This window comes from Kwoniella dendrophila, chromosome 11 (assembly GCF_036810415.1).
Source record: "Kwoniella dendrophila CBS 6074 chromosome 11, complete sequence".
In the NCBI taxonomy this organism is placed as follows: domain Eukaryota; kingdom Fungi; phylum Basidiomycota; class Tremellomycetes; order Tremellales; family Cryptococcaceae; genus Kwoniella; species Kwoniella dendrophila.
In genome coordinates, this window is record NC_089486.1 from 232,166 (window position 1) to 251,132 (window position 18,967).

An 18,967-nucleotide genomic window follows, 5' to 3' on the forward strand; every position below is an offset into this window, starting at 1 on the left:
CGTCAGAATAGTATTGTAAATGAGATGGTGTCGAGGAGATCAAGGATGTAAGGAAGATATCTTAATGTTCAGTTCAATAGTATTCGTATGACGCGAAAAGCAATCAAAACAAAACATTTCGAGTAAATTACGTTGTTCCTTCTTGGTAATCAGCACAATTATTATCTCAAATAAACTAGCTACTACATACATCACCAACAAAGACTAACACTTAATTCTCAAAATGCCTTTATTAGCTAATCCGTGAGAGATTACCATACTTTCAATGCATGAATCACTGGCGGACGACAATATCTAACTCGTTGGAATGATCGAAATAGATTTCCTCAAGTGATGAATTCGCTCAATGGACCAACCTCACCAGATGTATCATATTTGGTTTTTTACTCAAGTGTGATCGATGGTCAAATGTGGTGTCCTGTACGTACGAACATAGCTTTCATTGAGGACCAAGGCAACTGTGGTAACATCAGATTACAACGACAAATTCGCTGATTTGATTTACTGGTAGGATTGTGTAAATGTTGAAAGTACCGTAAAAGCAGCATTTGATGGAGCTGATAAACCAAGTAAGCCTCAATCTGTATAACATGATCCTTTATACGTGTGACATATTTTGAGCAGTACACTCATTGCGTTTCTTTTCATATAGAAGCTATAATATATTGGGTTGGCGATAGAACAGAGTAAGCACACTTTCGTGAAGCCCCATAAATTCAAGCTGATTGAATCCTATTACTTTAGATGGAGAACACCAAAAAATAAAGCTAGAGTAGATTGGAATGTCAATAATGTACCTACTATACTGAGAATTGAAAATGTATGTTTAACACACTCTCAGCTACTATCACCTTCGAATCAGATTATATGGCTGTACTTTATTGTGAAAATTGCTGACAAATCATTCTTGTAATCATCAGGGTAAAGAAACAGCTAGATTGGTTGAAAATGATATTCTGGATAAAAAGAAGTTTCAAGCTTTATTGAAGTAACTAGTGGAAGTTGAGAAGGTCAGATGAGAACGCAAAGCCCGACTAATCAGAATATATCCCATTATGTTTAGAACAGCAGATCAGCCATGGTACTGTGTTATATTATATGCATCGTAATATCTGGTATTGCAGCGATGGCTTTTGAGAGGTATCTGATCTACAAGTGTCAAGTATATGGTAAAACAACAAATTTTACAACTATTGGTAGATCTCTGTCTATTCTATATTATGGTAGTACAGTATATTTCCTCCATGATTTCCTGATACTAGATCCCGCTAGTCTACTGTTAAATTCGAAATATGAGGTTCTTCACTGTCTATCTATCTTTTACTGCCCGTATGATGATCAATGTAAAGAATTTGATTGTATATTTCTTCGAAAGAGTTTATATTACAGGTGTACAAAGCGGTCTAGGAGAATTACCAGGTGAAATAGTCGGACTTGAGTTTCTTGAATTTGTATTACTGCTCGTGGATGAGAAAGATGGTAGAGAAGATGATCTACGCAGATGTAGATACTTTGGTTGATTATGTTCGCGAGAATGATATTCTTCTTCTAATGGGAAGTGTATTTCTGCTGATGAACGATATATGGGAGATTGGGTTGAATGATTTTTTGAGAATGTGGTAAATGTTGTATCGGAGGTCTAATAAGTATAAGTGAACAGTCAGTTAATGGTCGAGCTGAATCATTCTGTAAAAGAGAATAGAATGAAGAATAGTAAATTCAACTTACCATACATGTATTGGAATCAATCTGAAATCCAAGCCCATCTATGTTCTCATCATTTTGATTATCTAACACTGTTTGTTTATTCTTTCCTTTCCTATCCTGATCTGATAGATCGGACCCGCAGTGCAAACTTTGATCTCTACTCCTCCTCCTTTTCTTTTCTCTTTGATCTTTCAAATAAGCAATATGTTGAGCTTGTTCCGATTCATCTGGTGAACAGGGTTCAGTTGAAGGTAAAGCTGCTAAAGCAAATGCCAATACTAAAGAAGCTAATATTATTGGCATGATCGATTGTTTTGTGTATTATTCTGTGCGAGTAGACCAAAATATAGAAAAAATTTGGTGTTGATTAATCTGATCGCGAGAGAGATTATTATGTTCAATGTATAATTCAGATGAAGAAGATTTTCCAAAGATAGATAGTTGATCTGTGTATCGAACAAAGATGATTGAATTGTTATACTGTTCAAGAGAATTGTGTACCTCTATTTACCTTATGTGAACATCAATGAGTCAGATGAAACAGCTAGTAAAGATAGTTGTTGTGACTAATATCATAAAGATTTATAGCATCTTTCTTTTCTCATCAGCGATTTCAGATCACACTTGACCATACAGTAGTATGAAGTAAAGTGCTAAATGTCGCACCATAAATTTGGTTCCAACCTTTTCAATCTTTAGCTCGTTTCGTATCAGTCTAAAAGTCTCTTTGCAACTGCGAAAACCATTTTCATTTTCATTTGATTTCGGCTAATCGCTCATGAACTCAACCCTGAATGACGGCATAACCCTTTTTTTATCTCTTTACACTTTTTAGGGGATATAACCCATTAAATGTGGTGAAGTGTACGTTTTTAAGCTTTAGGACACTTGAACTGATAAGATGGCTGTAATTGATAACCACTTAGACCAACAGAATAAAGCTTATGCCGAACTTTGATCGGTTTTGGAAATTACGATACGATTCATCTCAATGCATGATGCAGTATGCTTATCGATTAATGTGGTATCGTAAGTCCAACCTTGTCATCTCTACAGGTACGGATTCTACTCGCAATTATGGATCAGTTGCCAGATGGGTGAAATGTTAGATTCCCTAGCTTTGCGATGGACGGTAGAAATATGGCATACTTGATCATATTGCAAATATGGGGTTCTTACGCCCTACAAAAGCATGTATATGCAGCTACTCGATAACATTGAAGATAGGTCACAGACAAAAAGCACTTTATACTCGTAGCGTGATGATACAATCCAGTAATGATCAGATTTGTTGATCGGCTTTGCAATCAAGCTCGATGATTACCTCTTTAATACTCTTGGCAAGTAATCTGACTATCTCGCTAATCTGCTCTTTGGTTACAGTATATGCCTAAAGTACTCATTAGCCTTTGAGACTATCATGACAATGAAGAAAAGCCGAATCAGACTTACAGGTGCAAGAATGACACTTTCACCTTCTACTCCGTCTATGGTACCGCTGATAGCCATGATAAGCAGTCCATTTTCAAAGGCTTTATCTTTGACTCTAGCTGCAAGTCTAGGCGTAAGCGTAGAGGACCCGATCAACTCGACACCGACAAACTGTATGACGGTGGTGATATTAGCAGAATTCCGTTGAGCAACCAGGATACAAGTTTTATGTATAAGATCAGGATCACGGGGAGATGGTCGAGAAGAAAATAGTCAGGAAACATACCAATCCTCTGCCACGAACATCAAAAATAGTCTCAATATCTCTAGTAGCTTCTTTTAATTCCGAAATAAGTTGTTCACCTCTTTCATTAACGCTCGTAATCAAATTGTCTCTTTCGAAGATTTCCAACACCTACTCGTTCATTTGGAATGATTAGTTCTTATGATGCTACTCGGTACAAATAGTCATTGAAGCAGACTTACTTTTCTAGCTACAGCACAATTAACAGGATGATTTTGATAGGTATGAGAATTTTTCCAACCTCCTGATTCTCTAATTTTATTTGTAATTTTTTCATTTGATAAAACAGATGAAATACAAACATAACCACTACCTAAACCTTTTGCCATGGTTAAAATATCTGGTTTAACTAAATCCAAATCTTCACTAATCTGTTTATTCTTGTAAGCGAATAATCCATCCCCGCCTGATCTACCTGAACCTGACATGACTTCATCAAAAATCAATAATAATCCATATTTATTTAATAGTTTTTTGATTAATGGGAAATATCCTTTAGGTGGTGGCATTACACCTAATGCAGCTCCTACAACAGGTTCAGCAATGAATCCTATAATATTTTCAGATCCAATTTCTAAAATCTTCTCTTCAAGTTCATGAGATAATCTTAAACTATATTCTTCTTCTGTTTTATTAACGTACGATTGTCTTTTGTATTGAGGTGATGTAACATGATATACATTCTTGGCTAATAATGGTTCTGAAACGTCTCTTCTAGATGGGATATTGCCGACCTGTATAATCGTATCAATGATAAGTTTTCATCAGCTTTGACATAGAAAAGCTTTCACGTGTAAATAAACTTACACCTAAAGCTCCGAGAGTAGTCCCATGATAGGAAGGAAATCTACTGATAATTTGAGTTCGTTGAGGTTGACCCATTTTGACCCAATATTCTCTTGCAAGTTTAATAGCAGCTTCAACGGCTTCGGAACCTACCAAAGCAGGTATCCCATCCAATATTTAGTTGTGTATTCAATTTTATCAAGTGTTAAGTGTTGAGAGCTCTCCTTGATATGCATCTCGTAGCAAAGACAAAAGGATAACTTTGCTCACCAGAGTTTAAAAATACAGCAGATTTGAAATCCTCATCCGATTTTTCGACTAAATAATTAGCTAAACCTTCAGCTGCTTCGTTACCCAAAGATTGATGATAACTAAAAGCCATCTTATTGATCTGATTTACGAATACTTCAGTTAATTCTTTATTACCATTACCCAAGCAATTTACTGCTGCACCACCTGAAATAGCATCTAAGATCTTTCGACCATCTTCAAGCATGAAATATAAACCTGATCCTTCTATTGCGATAGGTTGTGGTTTAGTGTGGTTTAGCAAGGTTGAATGGGCTTTATTACCTTCACTAATTACATCCGTATCAGTATTAAATGGGTGAACGGTATTAGTCATGATGAATTCACTAATGAGTAATGAGTCAGATGAAAAGTCAATGGCTGTAAGGTGTATTGGAGATAGGAGGTTGATTGAGCATGAGCTATTAGATTCCTTATATATATTGCTTACATGAATGATCACTTCCTTCACAACCTCAGCCGAGATGAGCGGGAAGGCCTGCTAGAAGCCATGATTGATCACGACAACTATGAGAAGCAAGATTTCCAGTGAATTCCATCAAGCACATCATCTCGAACCTTTGTCATACATGGCGAATATTGCGAATTAGTACTGAGAGCGACCTTGGTTGATCTTGCCGCAAGGCATGATATTTCTCATCTTCATAATAATGCTGATATCGTAGCGGTAGCCAGACAACAAGCCCTTTCCGGTTGTATCGGGTTTTGTGTATTTATCTTTATGTCTCGTTTTTCCACCTAGAAAGTCAAAGCAAGAAGGCCAGGTCCAAATTGAATCTCTCTCCACACCCTGGTCAAATCAAATAAGAACGGTTACATGTATTATGATTGTATAATGCTAGACTAAAATACAGACAAGATATATATACACAACAAACATACTCAAAACCCATCTTCGTACGGTAGGTGAGATTTGCGTGTGCCACATTCCGGCGATATAACCCTTAAGGAGGTGTATACCTCCGGTGTCGTGCTTTCTTGGTGATGGAATCCTTAATTCCTCATCTTTGGATTAACCATCTTTCAGATCCTCTTTATTTCTTTGTCGGACCATTCATCGATATCTTTGATATAATACAAAGTCACGTTGTTCTACTTTATATTTACCACTCAAACACTTAGGTAACCAACAGAAACAAATCAGTAATCAATCAAAATGGAAGACGATAGAGAAATGAGAGTTGATGAAGCTATCATTCCTGAAAGTGGGAATGGTGATAGATGTGGGTTATAGTTTTTAGATTTTCTTTTTATTGGTTTGGATAGAGAGGAGTGGTTCTTAGATTTCTTTACTATTCTAAACATTGCTTTACATATAAACCTCCTTTTGGGAGAATTTTAGCCATGATCGAAGTGATCAGACGTTTGATCTGAACATCATTTCGCGGTTGGTAGTTGTGGTGGAGAAGTGGAGAGATAACTCAAACCTTTATATCACGAACTTTCTTTCAAGTCATCCAAACTCTTCATGTTCTAGCACATCATTTACTCGTCGTCTCGCTCAAACACTGAAAATGGGTTGGATGCGATATTTTGGTGGTGGTGGTTTTGATGGTGGTGCTGGAAATGAGAAGTGTTTATAAAGGAAAGGATAAAGTAGCTAATGGAATTTACTGGATTTTCTTTTTTCGGTTAAAGTAGATGGATCTAGAAGAGACGACAGGGATAGATCAAGAAGTAGAGATAGACATAGAAGTTCAAGAGATGATGAAAGAGGTCATAGAAGTGTGAGTTATCGTCTTTTTAACAACATCTATCACATTGTTGAGTTTTGGGAGAGAGAGAGAGGTTGATGAGCTGAGGTGTGAATGACGATGACGATACTTTGAAATCATATCATGTTGCTTTGTTTTCTATAGAAGACAAATGGAAATGATGATATCGATTCAAAAGTAAGCCGTAGTGATAACGAGGTCGGTGCTGGTGCGAGGACGAGAGGTGGTGGAGATGGTGTGTGGATCGTTGAGGTGGGGTTGTATCGATGATGAAAGATCTCGCTTTCTTTTCTTATGAGCATCCAGCACTGACGAATTTTCTCATTCCTAATTCGGATAGCACCGACGACGATCATATTCTCGATCTAGGTCTCGTTCTCGAACCAGATCACCTAGTCGAAGACACAGACATCATTCTAGATCACGCTCACGAGATCGTGATTATAAACAGGATAGGGATTATCGATCATCATCCCACCGAGATTACCGATCTGGATCAGATAGATATCAATCATCAGGTTACAGAGGTAGAGGTGCTCCAAGAGGTGGCAGAGGTTTAACTGGTGCTTTCAACAACAATGGATATGGTGGTGGACATGGTGGTTACGTTTCAAACAGACCAACTTCAGGTCCAGGTCCAAATGGTGAACAATCAGTCGGAGGTCCAATGAATGCTCCTCAAGAAGAAGCTGAGGCTCATGCTAAAGTCTCAAGAAGAGAGAATAGATTATACGTAGGTAACTTGGCTTATGATGTTACCTACAAAGATTTATCAAATTTCATGTCACAATGTAAGTCAAACAAATAATCAAGTAGTGTCAGACTCGTGGCCGAAGCTGATTCATTCATATCATATACAGCTGGAGGAAATGTCGTTTTCTCTGAAGTCCTCACCACTCCTGCTGGTCAATCTAAAGGTTGTGGTATCGTTGAATTTTCCAATCAAGAAGATGCTCAACGGGCTAAAGCCGAACTTTCCGACAAATACCTTTTGAGTAGAAACGTTTTCATCAGAGAGGTAAGTTTCGTCTACCATTGCAATACGTTGTCTCCAAAGGGTGTGTGCTTATACGTTATTGGTTTAATATCCATAGGATCGAGAAGAAACTGCTCGATTCGGTGCTCCTTCTATCCCCGGTAAAATTGGTCTTGCCACTGGTGAAGCTAGAACTTTCTTGGGTAATGCTGCTCCTGTATTCCAAGTTAACCCAACCAACCGAAACGTCTTTGTTGGCAACGTGAGTCTATCCATCGATCGATTTGACCTGGGATTGACTCTGGTGAACAGCTCCCTCTTCAAGCCTCTTGGCAAGATCTTAAAGACTTGATGCGACAAGCAGGTGAAGTCATTAGAGCTGATATCAACTTACACCCTGATGGAAATCCTCGAGGAAACGGTACCGTTGTTTTCGTTAATCCAGAAGACGCTAGAGCTGCGATCGAAATGTTCCAAGGCTTTGATTGGTTCGGTAATATCCTTGAATGTAAACCTGTAAGTTAACTCACGATTGATGAAGAATGTCCACGATGCATATTAATTTGACTCTTCAGGATAAATTCGCCAACGGTGGTTTCGGCGCAGCCAGAGGACGAGGTGGATTCCGAGGAGGATTTGCCCCAAGAGGAGGAATGGGTTTCCGAGGTGGATTCAGAGGTGGATTTGCTGGTCAAGCAGGTGGTTACGGTGGCGGATTTGGCGGTGCAGGTCGAGGAATGGGTTTCAACCCTCAATATGGTGCCCAAGCTGGTAGAAGTTTCAACGATAACATCTATGCCGATTACAACGGTCCAGAAGGCGGTGAAGGTATGGCTGTAGACGGTGCAGGAAGTGGATTAAAACCTCAACCTGCTGAACCAAATCAACAAATCTTAGTTAGAAATGTGAGTCTATTTAGAGCTTTCTGCAATATCAGCGAATATACTTACGGGATCGTATTGTATTGCCATTTTAGCTACCATGGTCAACAGCCAATGAAGATTTAGTAGAACTTTTCGAAACTGTTGGTAATGTCTCTGTCGCCGAAGTACTATTCGAAGCTGGAAGATCAAAGGGTGAAGGTATTGTTCAATTCTCAGAAACAGCTGAAGCTCAGACAGCTGGTGAGAAATTCACTGGTTACATGTATGGTGGTAGACCTTTAGGTAAGTTTCTATCTGATATTTATCTTATTTTGACAGAGTAGAAGCTAAAACTGCGGTGTTTTTCCGACTAGATGTACAATTCAACCCTCGATGGCATGAATTCTCTTCAGCTGCTATTAAAGGTGGTCAAGCTGCTGCTGCTGCTTAAATGGATTGGCCTAAGCCCGATGAATAGCTTAATGCGCATAATAGTTATCCATATTAAAATCTAAAATTTGTATCTAAAATTGTTGAATTATATGCAGACAATGTGATGTGTTCTTTATCACGGCTCATGATTTCAATTGAGCTGGCACGTATTTGACGTAAATGCATAATGTCGTGAACCTGTTTATGAAGATGTAGGATACTTTTGTATGGTAAGTAAACATCTTGCACAATCTGATTGCAAGGCCGAGCCGAATATGACCGAACATTGCACTACAAGTGCGAAAGTGGAGGTGTTATCGAGATATTGACTAGAAAGATATCTTCGAAAGTTAAGAGGTATATATGTGATTTTTGTTTCTGCACAACATCTACACTGGACCATAAACACTGTAGATCAGCAAAGATGTTACCTCGTCCAGCAAGGTTTCGAAAAATATCGATTACACAGCCATTTGCTAGAAAGCCGTTGATAACGAATACATCAATACGGTTCAATCGTTATTACGCATCTTCGTCTTCGTCTTCATCAGCAACTTCAGATAAACCTTTAAAGATAGCTATAATAGGATCAGGTCCATCAGGATTTTATACAGCTTCAAGAATCTTGAATTCGTTACCCATAAATACCCCTAGTGGTGAAAATGTTGAAGTTCATATGTATGAAAGATTACCTACTCCCTACGGTTTAGTTAGATATGGTGTTGCACCTGATCATCCTGAAGTCAAGGTGAGTGAACGAATAGCAACTGAGAACATCACTTAATGTCCTAAATGTATCTGTTTATTGATATGAGATAATGTTATGCTTGGTATAAAAACTAATGATATTTCTCTACTTTAAACATCACGGTACTTGATAGAACTGTCAACATAAATTCGATGAATTATCAAATGATCCAAGATTTCAATTTTTTGGAAATGTTTTAGTTTCATCACAACCTTCTTCATCAAGTTCTGAAATCAATGATACACCAAGGACAGCATTATCAACATACACATATCCACATTCAAATAAAATATCATTTAAAGATTTATTACCTTATTATTCAAATTTAATCTTAACTTATGGTGCATCATTATCAAATCCTTTATCAAACGTTTCCGGATCAAGTTCATCTTCTAATCCTTTAGAAAATGTTTTTCCTGCATTAGGTTTAGTAAGTTGGTATAATTCACATCCAGCTTATGAAAATTTACCTATAAATTTAAAAGGTATAAAAGAAGTTAATATAATTGGTCAAGGAAATGTTGCTTTAGATGTTGCAAGAATATTATTAAAACCAATTGAAGATTTGAAAAAAACTGATTTAAGTGAAAAAGTTTTAAATGAATTAAGTAAATCAACAATTAAAAAAGTTAATGTAGTTGGTAGAAGAGGTCCTGGTCAAATTTCATTTACAACAAAAGAATTTAGAGAAATGTTACAAATTCCAAATTTACAATATAATGGTATAGATTCCGAATTAATGAATCAAGCTAAAGATTTTGTTGGTAATGAAAGAATGAAAAAAAGATTATTGAGTTTAATGGATAAGTCTATTAAAAATGGAAATGGTGAAAAAGAATTTAAATTAGATTTTTTAAAATCACCTAAAACTTTTTTACCTTCAATTGAAAAAGATTCTAGTAGTAATAAAGTTGGTGAAATAGAATGGAATTTAAATGAATTATTATCTTCCTCTTCAACAATAACAAATACACCTGAACCACCACAATCACAACAATCAGCTATACCTACTGGAAATATAATCATGGCTAGATCAACAGGAAAAACACTAAAAGAAAAAACAGATATGATGATTGAATCTGTAGGTTATAGATCTGAACCTTTATCAGGCGAAAATAACGGACAAGATTGGATTTTACCTTTTGATGAAAAGAGAGGTAGAGTTAAAAATGTTAACGGTAGAGTGATTGATGAACAAGGTGTTGTCGTGAGTTAAAGCTTCTTATCATCATTACCAATTGCATAATTGCGGAAACTTAGCTTTCCCCCCTCATCTATTACACTATCAATCGTGTGCGAACATTATGATTTTACTAACCTTGCCGTCTTCCTGTCTACTTTATACTTTAGATCCCCGGTGTATACGTAGCAGGATGGGCAGCAAGAGGACCAGTAGGAGTAATAGCATCAACAATGCATGATTCATATCTATTATCAGATTTATTATTACAAGATCATTTCTCTAATTCATCATCAACAACACCTCAAGGTGGACCATTAAATTCGAAACCATTAAAAGGTATGCCAGAATCATTGATTAAATCAAAACAGCAAGGTGGTATAATAGTTGATTTGGAAAATTGGAAAAAAATCGATCAAGCTGAAATTAAAAATGCTAAATTATTAAACAAAAACAAAGAAAGAGAAAAGTTCACAAATGTTAAAGATATGTTATCTGTTTTGTAATGAATTTGTACCATTTACCATCATTACAATTGAAGAAAATGAAGCCTTTTCAATCCTCGTCAAATCACGTATTCAGAGGTGATTATCAGTCCAAATTAAATTAGGTGATAAAACTACCATTTGACAGAATAAAATATAATCATAGAGTAAATATAGAGACCAGGAATGTTAATTATGTATCCTTGACTGAAGCAGTGAAATATCCAGAATCATGACCACTTCTGTGATGGAATTCACTATATATGTATACATTTATAATATAATTGTAGGTGGAAAGCAAACGAGCAGTTATCAATACAAAATATTCTTCGGAAAAACTAAATAGTATGTACATTTATATATTTTCAATTCATTATCTAGAATCTACCTCTACCTCTACTTGGACCCATCATCATGCCACCTCTCATACCCATTCCAATTGGCATTCCTATCCCCTCCCTACCCGACATTACGTGACCACTTCTCATACCCATACCCATACCTCCACCCATACCAATATTTCTCTCTGGAATGATATTTCCATATCTCAAATTATCTCTTTCATATCTATATTGAGCTTTCATTTCTCTTTTAGCTTGTTTTCTCTCACGTTTCAATTGTCTTCTGAGTTGTTTCCTCTCTGATCTACTTAAACTTGGATATTGTTGTTGAATATTATTCGATGATAAAGATGATGCTGATGAAACTGAAGATGAAGATGAAGATGAAGATGAATTCGATCTTCTTGCCCTTTCAAATCCTAATTGTTGTGATTGTGATCCTGATGTCGATTGATGGTTTGCTGGATTAGATGAGGATGAGGATGATGGTCTAAATCCACCTGTATATCTATTTTCGCGTTGAGCTTGTTCATATTCATATTCATGTTCGAGTTCTCTTTGTCCATCTAAAGGAGGTACAGGTTTTCTCGAATGCTTTGGTGCTTCTATCGCCTTGTTATATGATGGTGGAGCATCGAATGGCTGTATTGGTCAAGTCGAAGTGGCCGGCAAAAGTCAGTTTTTTATGTCCATACTTTATCTCAGATATATGTTAATCAAAACTTACATTTTCCTCATATTCTCTTTGTTTCTTTTCATCTCTATATTCCTGTGGAATGTTATTCAATTGAGAACCGATATTGTAATATCCTGATGAGCTTTGAGATGGATAAGAATGTTGATTTAACTGTTCATTGATGGAATGTACAGAGTTAATATTTGTAATTTCTTTTTTCCGATCTGCTATACAGTAATGAATGGAATTATAGATGAATCCTATACTCACCTGGTTCGACCCACTTTGAGTCGATTGCTGCTCTTGTAACTTCTTTTCTTGTTTTCTCTCATCATAAGCTTTATAAGCTTTTCTACCTGCTCTCACACCTGCACCTATCAATAGTAAAGCCATTATGCTGAGTTGATTGAGTTTGTCTTGTTTCCTACAGTAAAGTGAATTTCGTATGAGTACTTTAATTCAGAGATGGGTTATATTTAATATTGTTGTCAATGTGATGTGAGGGTTTTTCTGAGTTGAAAGCTCATGAAGTACTCCTATATATAGGTCCATTGTTTACTTTAAACTGCCTCGGTCTAAAGGTGATTGTGAACCGCAATTATCGGTAGCGATATGCACTTAGTATATACTCTGCTACTCCAGATTTGTACATTACCCTGTTCAACAATAATGAGGCTATGCATCTTATGGTACCTTATCTGAATGGAGATGCCATAAATAGAATAGAATATCACCCTAATAAGTGATCGAGTCTACATCATGACGATAAGATTAACGGTTTAACATTCGCTTCCCATTCCGCTTCTCTGCAAGATTCCCGGGAGATTACCGAAAAGATACGAAGCAGCGAACGACACGTGATATGATCTAATCTAGTGCACTACTAGTACGTCAATTATCTTATGTAACCAGCCGTCGTAAATCTATGATGAAAGTCAGTTATACTATGATCATTCATCTTCCTTCCTTGATGATCCAGAATTTTCCTCAAGGTTTTAATCAACGCATATTCTTCAAGATCGTTACATTTCAGCTTACTATGAAACCCCGACCACATCGGAAATGAAAAGTGACATAATTCGTATCTACAATTTAGCCGAATTACCTTAAGGTATGACCATGGGTTGATTCTGATCGAACATGTTTAGGCGAAAGGTAGTATCCAATCTTGATTTATCTTCTTTGTCTCTTTTGTGTTGATTGTTCCTAGCCGGATCTTAGTCTTTCGTGTTTGTTTTCATTGAAGAAAGGAGTATTATCGCTATTCACAGTATGACCAAACTATCAAAGGTCAATGCGTTGTCCATCATTTTGATGGGATAGCATTATCAAAGCGCAAAGGAGGGGGTGACTAGGTATCATGCGGTGGCTCTTTCATCATTGATTTAGGGTCCGGAAATACGGGCACGGCCAAATATACAATATAAACTTCGTGAACAACCATCAAAATATCAGCAAATGACGATAACAAAAAGAGTCAAAATCCACGAAAAGGTATCGATGGTAGATGTTGGAAAACAGATCAGCGTTTTACTCACCACCAAGTTACTAATAACACAGGTGAAGGCTCAAGGTGATGGGGCGGTAAATAATTAAACCGAAAGATATCATACTTGAACGACCATCATCAACAATTATAAGTTATAGGTCTTCAAAGGAATAGAAAATCATTCAACAAATATCTCCAAACCCCAAAACTAAATATGTGTGGAGAGATAGGCCTATTTCAACAGAGTTTTCAAAATCAAGATGGTTGGGATGTGCGCCGATATTCAATATTCATTATTGCTCCATGTATCACGTTATTCTTCGTCTTAGACAACATGGATGAACAATCAAACAGACAAACAAACAAACAAATAAATCCATCAATGAATTCAAAAAAATGATTATTACTCGGAGCCTTATTGTTCTCTTCTGTATGAAGATTTACAGAAGAATGTAAGAGTAAGCTTGGTCTTTTCGTGGTATATCATAAAGATACGCCAACAATTTCCACATTTTATCCAATTGGTCATTTCCCCTTCTTCTATTCTGTTCCACAATTCCTTATACGCATTAGTTTCTTGTTACTTACCTGAACCTATTTTACAACTAGCTATAACCTTCAGTCGAATTTGGTACTTCACATCGTATAACCATCTTTGTCTCCAATCGAACAACCTCTGATCGTTTGTCGTTATTAATATCCCACCTTTTGATTACACGGCGCTTATGGGGAAAGAAGCTCACGAGAGTACAAGAATCAACAAAAGCAGACAATCGTAGATCCCGTTATACATTTGTTTTGTCTCGTTGCAGTTATTGACGTTAAAGGCATTCTCCATACGACTTCCCCACCGCCCTCCAGCTTTCATCACACGCCCCTTCAGGTCTCATCTTCAAGACTGATCATCATTAACGATTATCGATTAACGGAAAGGAGCCAAATACAAGTCACAATGTCAAGCTCAACAACATCCTACCGATCCTTCTATTATCCCTTTGAAACCTCGCCTTATTCTCAACAGCAGATAATCCTTAAAGAGGCAGTCTGTCATGATAGTCCGATTTCACATCACAATGCATATTCATCTGAACAATATCCACCTCTTCAGCTACTCGTAAAGTCAAATTATCAGCAAGCTCATCAAGGTCAATACCCCTATCCCTCGATAATGGATTTTGATCACGACAATAGACAAGTATCGCCACTCGAACCAGCTTATTCTTCACCTGTATCTACGACTTACCCAATTCCAAGTGACAATACTTGTGCTTGGTCACAAAGTCCATCTGGAACAACAATTTCGAGTTCGTCTTATCCCCCAAACACGACTAATCTTACTTGCACTGAAGAAGTGGCGAATAATAATCAAACTCCTATCGATCCAAGAAGCTCTCAAGCCTTGCCGGATGTACGAGCAATTCAAACGATGTCAAGAGCACACACATGGCCTATAACAAGTATAGAAGGTAGACTACAAGGATTGAACTTGCGGAATGGAGAAATGTGTTGGAATCAAACAGAACAGCCACTAGCATTTGGCCATCGATCATATACAGTGGCTGGTACAGCAGCAGGTCATACTTATCATTCTTATACGCCAAATCACGCATCCTATAATAACCCACCTTCTACCTACACAGCTCAGTCATCCGCTTCTGCAATGTTCTTGTGCGGTGATTCAGGATTTAGAGCCTCAACAACTCCAACTTCTGAGGTGTATAATCTCCCCCCATATTCAGCTGCGACTTCAAACGACTTTCAGTGTAAACAGCCAACCTGGCAATCGACGTCCTCGCCAACCGATCATTCTTGCCGACCTCGGACATTCTCTCGTCAGCAAGCTGGAAATCACAATACACGTTCTCCACATCTTTTCACGTTAGCTCAGTATGATAGTTCAACCAATTTTGCGCCTGTTTCAACTACTCCTTACATTCCAATACCAACATCTCCTACATTCGTGGTTCGTCCTTCTTTGGAAATGATGACTTGCAAAGTTTCTAAACCGAAAAGGAGACTCCCTACTCCACCTAGGGTTAATGGTTGGATACCACCTGAACAAAGACCATTACCGTGTAATGACTATTCGAGAGTGGAAGGTAAACCAAGACTTTTACCAATTCCCGAACCTACAGCTTTCACGTTACCACCTGCAGATCCACCAAAAGTCTCAACATCGAAAGAGTCAGCTACTTGTCTCAGAACGCCCAAATCAACTGAATATTCGGGAGTAAGTAATTATACACTTCAATGCGAAACTCTTTTGCCACAACTTCAACCTCAAAATCGGAAATTTGGGTTGTCAGATAAACAAGCTCAAAGAAGGGATGGAATCCGAAGTGACGAGCAAAACACTTTTGCTTTCGGGATGTTGAATCTTCCGGAACAAGCAAACATCTCTATCACAGCTCAACTCTTCCCCAGTTCCGATCAATCAACTGTCGAAGAGCACTCATGTACCGAGCCTATATCCTCAAGCGATATTTATATGCCATTCTCAAGTCCTACTTACACTGACAATCCACTTCCACAACCCACGTTATCATTCTCCCCGAGTAGCTCAATTCCAGCAGATCTGCTCACCCGAGTCCCTTTTCGACCTTCCTTCTCCCTGGCTAGACCGGGGTCTGAACCTAACCGAAGACGAGGTAAATCAAGGACATGTAAAAGACCTTCAACTGGTTCATCTAGTACATCAAGACGTACTAGAATGGAGAATAAGCTGGCTACTAGTGCAGGTGTAAGTTGTTATTTTTATTCACAAGCTTTCATAAAAATGGCTGATCGCTCGATTATGTGTGCTTGAAGAAACTTCGCTTCTTATGTCCCGAATGTAGTGAGCCTTTCACCAGAAGGAATGACCTTGAGGTATGTTTATCAGAATACAAGTTCTACGTTGGTTCACTAACCTCGATTGTTGCGTTTGATAGCGTCATGCCAGGTCAAAGCATAGTAAGTGCATCGCCTTTATCGTCCGGATGCATATCCCACCCTCGTCACCGAAAGATGAGCTGATATGCGTGGTGACGCAAATTTAGCTGGAGAAACACCTTACCAATGCCCTGGTTGTGAGAAAGCTTTCGTGAGTATCTTCGCGTGCGTGTTGATGAGGCGATACGCCTTTATCGTGAGTGACAGTACTCATGGTGATGATTTGTCATCTTTCAGAGTCGGAAGGATAAACTTGACCAACATATCGAGAAATCTCAACCCTGCAAAGCTATAGCTCCTCCTCGTGAACGTAAGTCACTAGACTTTTAGCTACACGATCAAAACTTCCGAAATCGCTGATCCGTAGCTTGTAGAAAGGGTTCGCCGGCGCACCACTCAAGTCCAACAACCTTTACATCAATACGATCCAGATTTGCACAGCCCCAACGCTATGATACGGTAAACCATTGTCCAACTTAGAACATGCTGGAGTAGTTACAGGCTAAAATTTCTTTTCGAAATCAATTTTCTTTGTGTTCTAAAAGGGTAGTTTCGAATTTGTAGCATACATAGTATTTTTTCGATTCCATTTCACCATTTCTTGAAAAAGCGAGACCGAAGTTGTATATTAGTTTTTTTCCTTGATTGACATCAAGGATATTAGGTTAATTAGCTAGGTTCCAGTATATGATAAATAGTTGAAGTTGGAAAGCCACAAAGGTGGATTTACTGTATACATTATCTTGATCTTGAATATAGAGTTTGTATCGAATTGATCGATAATGAGGAGCAATATTGAGACATCTGAGTGAATTGAGCTTGGTGAGATTTACAGTATCGTCCGCCTATCATTGACATAATATACATACATTTGATATAGAATGTCTTACATACCGGATTTTCCTTATATATTGATATCATAAACCAGTACCTTCCCATTCTTCCGATCCACCTTTATTCCCTTGTTTCTCTAATAAACCTCTCAATTCTTCCTCTAACAGTTTACCTAATTTTATATCATCATTACGATGATGTACCCAACCACCTTGATTTTGTTTAAAATCAAATCTCGATGGACCTGAAACAGGTGATGATATCCAAATTTGTAAATTTGGTGGTTGTTTATTTATTACATATGTTCCGTGAGGTGGTAATTTTAATGTCATTACTCCGGACTATATATTTTTCGTTTGCATTAGGTAGATTGATGTGTAAAGCGAGATAAGATGATATTTTGATTATGGTGAAGATGATTTGAGGTGTATTTTTTAAATTTTTTTTTCGAATAGGTATGAAGAGGAGTGGAATAATGATGTATCATATGAATGGAACGATTCAGCTTCATTTACTGAATATATCCAATTATGATACAAAACTCACACTATATTCAACTTCCCAATCATTTGGTCCATATTGTTCAACGTATATTTCCAAATTCTCATGTAATAAATCCATATCTCTTTCTGATATTTTTTCGTATTCTTCTGGTGATAAAGTTGTTTCACTACTATATACATGATTAAATTAATGATATGTTAGCTGTCATATCATAATATTGTTTTGATATTCTTCTCGGTCTGTATTGAATATGATATCGATCTGTGACAGTTGTATCGTGACCCGACTCGACATTAACATAACACTTACGTTTTCTCACCTTGTTCAACTTGACGTTTACTACTTGAGCTCGCGAATTGTCTAAATCCATTTATATTTGTTGATGCTGAAGGCGACGACGGAAGACGTTTATGCTGCTGAGATGATTTTGAAAAAGTCGAGATAGTATGAAGAGGCGAAGTAGTCTGAATACGCTTATTGATTATCGCTTGTTGTGAGTGTATAGACTTCAGGAGCCGTGTTGAACGAGCAGCGGAAATTGACATGTTGTATCGTTGTATTCCACAAATGAGATTCAACTTGAATACGTAAAACTGTGTGATTATATCGTCGAGGAAGACGATGGATTATGCTGTCTTATTTTTTCAGATTCGGATCTCGTTAACAATGTATAGCATGAGAATAAGATTGAACGAAGCTGTCGAATAAGCTAAATCGTAATATCATAATTCATCACATCATCGATTTTTGCGAAAGGCATGAATGAACGAAGAATATCTGGTTATCCGTCCCTGACTACCCTTTGCCGAAGATTAGAGGTATGTGCTTATGTAGCATGTGGCAATTCGAACATGAAGCATTTCATTTCATTGCTCTATAACATTTTCTTAGCATGTCGACGATGCATACTCGCAGAACTATTGTTTTTGTATGACTAGTAATCATCCATTGTATTGCAGAAAATATTTCGGTGGTACGTTTGTAAGGGAACTGGAGGCATATTGAACGGGGAGATGAAGTATATATATATACACTCAACACACACATACACACACACACTTGTTCGCAGTGAGCACAGGTGTTATAAACAATACACAGACCGGTTCGAATACACATAAAACAGCATTTGTACATATGAGAGAGTCGAGCTTTGACCATCTTGTTATGGAGACGCGTAAACAAACATAATCGCCAAGTTTCATCCTCTATAATGCAGGACTGAGAACAACCCAAGCATATTATGGTCCTTTCATATC

The 18,967-nt window shown here is 37.5% G+C and overlaps 8 protein-coding genes across 8 annotated transcripts; 4 read left to right on the forward strand and 4 right to left on the reverse strand.

Moving 5' to 3' along the window:
- Window positions 1-223: 223 nt before the first annotated feature.
- Window positions 224-992, forward strand: L201_007635 (uncharacterized protein; the record flags this gene model as incomplete). Its single annotated transcript, XM_066223341.1, has 6 exons — window positions 224-243; window positions 321-420; window positions 512-569; window positions 653-686; window positions 745-820; window positions 921-992. 6 exons carry the CDS (start codon window positions 224-226, stop codon window positions 990-992), a joined length of 360 nt encoding a protein of 119 aa, XP_066079438.1.
- Window positions 993-1,378: 386 nt separating this feature from the next.
- L201_007636 (uncharacterized protein) lies at window positions 1,379-2,010 on the reverse strand (the record flags this gene model as incomplete). The annotated part of the gene is made up of 2 exons (XM_066223342.1): window positions 1,379-1,639; window positions 1,729-2,010. 2 exons carry the CDS (start codon window positions 2,008-2,010, stop codon window positions 1,379-1,381), a joined length of 543 nt encoding a protein of 180 aa, XP_066079439.1.
- A 979-nt stretch (window positions 2,011-2,989) lies between these two features.
- Window positions 2,990-4,853, reverse strand: L201_007637 (uncharacterized protein; the record flags this gene model as incomplete). Its single annotated transcript, XM_066223343.1, has 6 exons — window positions 2,990-3,097; window positions 3,160-3,309; window positions 3,425-3,553; window positions 3,625-4,176; window positions 4,250-4,377; window positions 4,499-4,853. 6 exons carry the CDS (start codon window positions 4,851-4,853, stop codon window positions 2,990-2,992), a joined length of 1,422 nt encoding a protein of 473 aa, XP_066079440.1.
- Window positions 4,854-5,693: 840 nt separating this feature from the next.
- Window positions 5,694-8,542, forward strand: L201_007638 (uncharacterized protein; the record flags this gene model as incomplete). The annotated part of the gene is made up of 10 exons (XM_066223344.1): window positions 5,694-5,760; window positions 6,179-6,264; window positions 6,397-6,504; window positions 6,593-7,043; window positions 7,113-7,270; window positions 7,347-7,490; window positions 7,541-7,744; window positions 7,804-8,133; window positions 8,205-8,394; window positions 8,466-8,542. 10 exons carry the CDS (start codon window positions 5,694-5,696, stop codon window positions 8,540-8,542), a joined length of 1,815 nt encoding a protein of 604 aa, XP_066079441.1.
- Window positions 8,543-8,947: 405 nt separating this feature from the next.
- Window positions 8,948-10,957, forward strand: L201_007639 (uncharacterized protein; the record flags this gene model as incomplete). The annotated part of the gene is made up of 3 exons (XM_066223345.1): window positions 8,948-9,271; window positions 9,405-10,478; window positions 10,622-10,957. 3 exons carry the CDS (start codon window positions 8,948-8,950, stop codon window positions 10,955-10,957), a joined length of 1,734 nt encoding a protein of 577 aa, XP_066079442.1.
- Window positions 10,958-11,313: 356 nt separating this feature from the next.
- On the reverse strand, window positions 11,314-12,346 carry L201_007640 (uncharacterized protein; the record flags this gene model as incomplete). Its single annotated transcript, XM_066223346.1, has 3 exons — window positions 11,314-11,919; window positions 12,005-12,124; window positions 12,224-12,346. The coding sequence occupies 3 exons, from the start codon at window positions 12,344-12,346 to the stop codon at window positions 11,314-11,316; spliced, it is 849 nt and encodes a 282-aa protein (XP_066079443.1).
- Window positions 12,347-14,394: 2,048 nt separating this feature from the next.
- On the forward strand, window positions 14,395-16,836 carry L201_007641 (uncharacterized protein; the record flags this gene model as incomplete). Its single annotated transcript, XM_066223347.1, has 6 exons — window positions 14,395-16,182; window positions 16,251-16,310; window positions 16,373-16,394; window positions 16,481-16,524; window positions 16,611-16,683; window positions 16,748-16,836. The coding sequence occupies 6 exons, from the start codon at window positions 14,395-14,397 to the stop codon at window positions 16,834-16,836; spliced, it is 2,076 nt and encodes a 691-aa protein (XP_066079444.1).
- A 454-nt stretch (window positions 16,837-17,290) lies between these two features.
- Window positions 17,291-18,256, reverse strand: L201_007642 (iron donor protein CyaY; the record flags this gene model as incomplete). The annotated part of the gene is made up of 3 exons (XM_066223348.1): window positions 17,291-17,548; window positions 17,754-17,877; window positions 18,021-18,256. The coding sequence occupies 3 exons, from the start codon at window positions 18,254-18,256 to the stop codon at window positions 17,291-17,293; spliced, it is 618 nt and encodes a 205-aa protein (XP_066079445.1).
- Window positions 18,257-18,967: the final 711 nt, after the last annotated feature.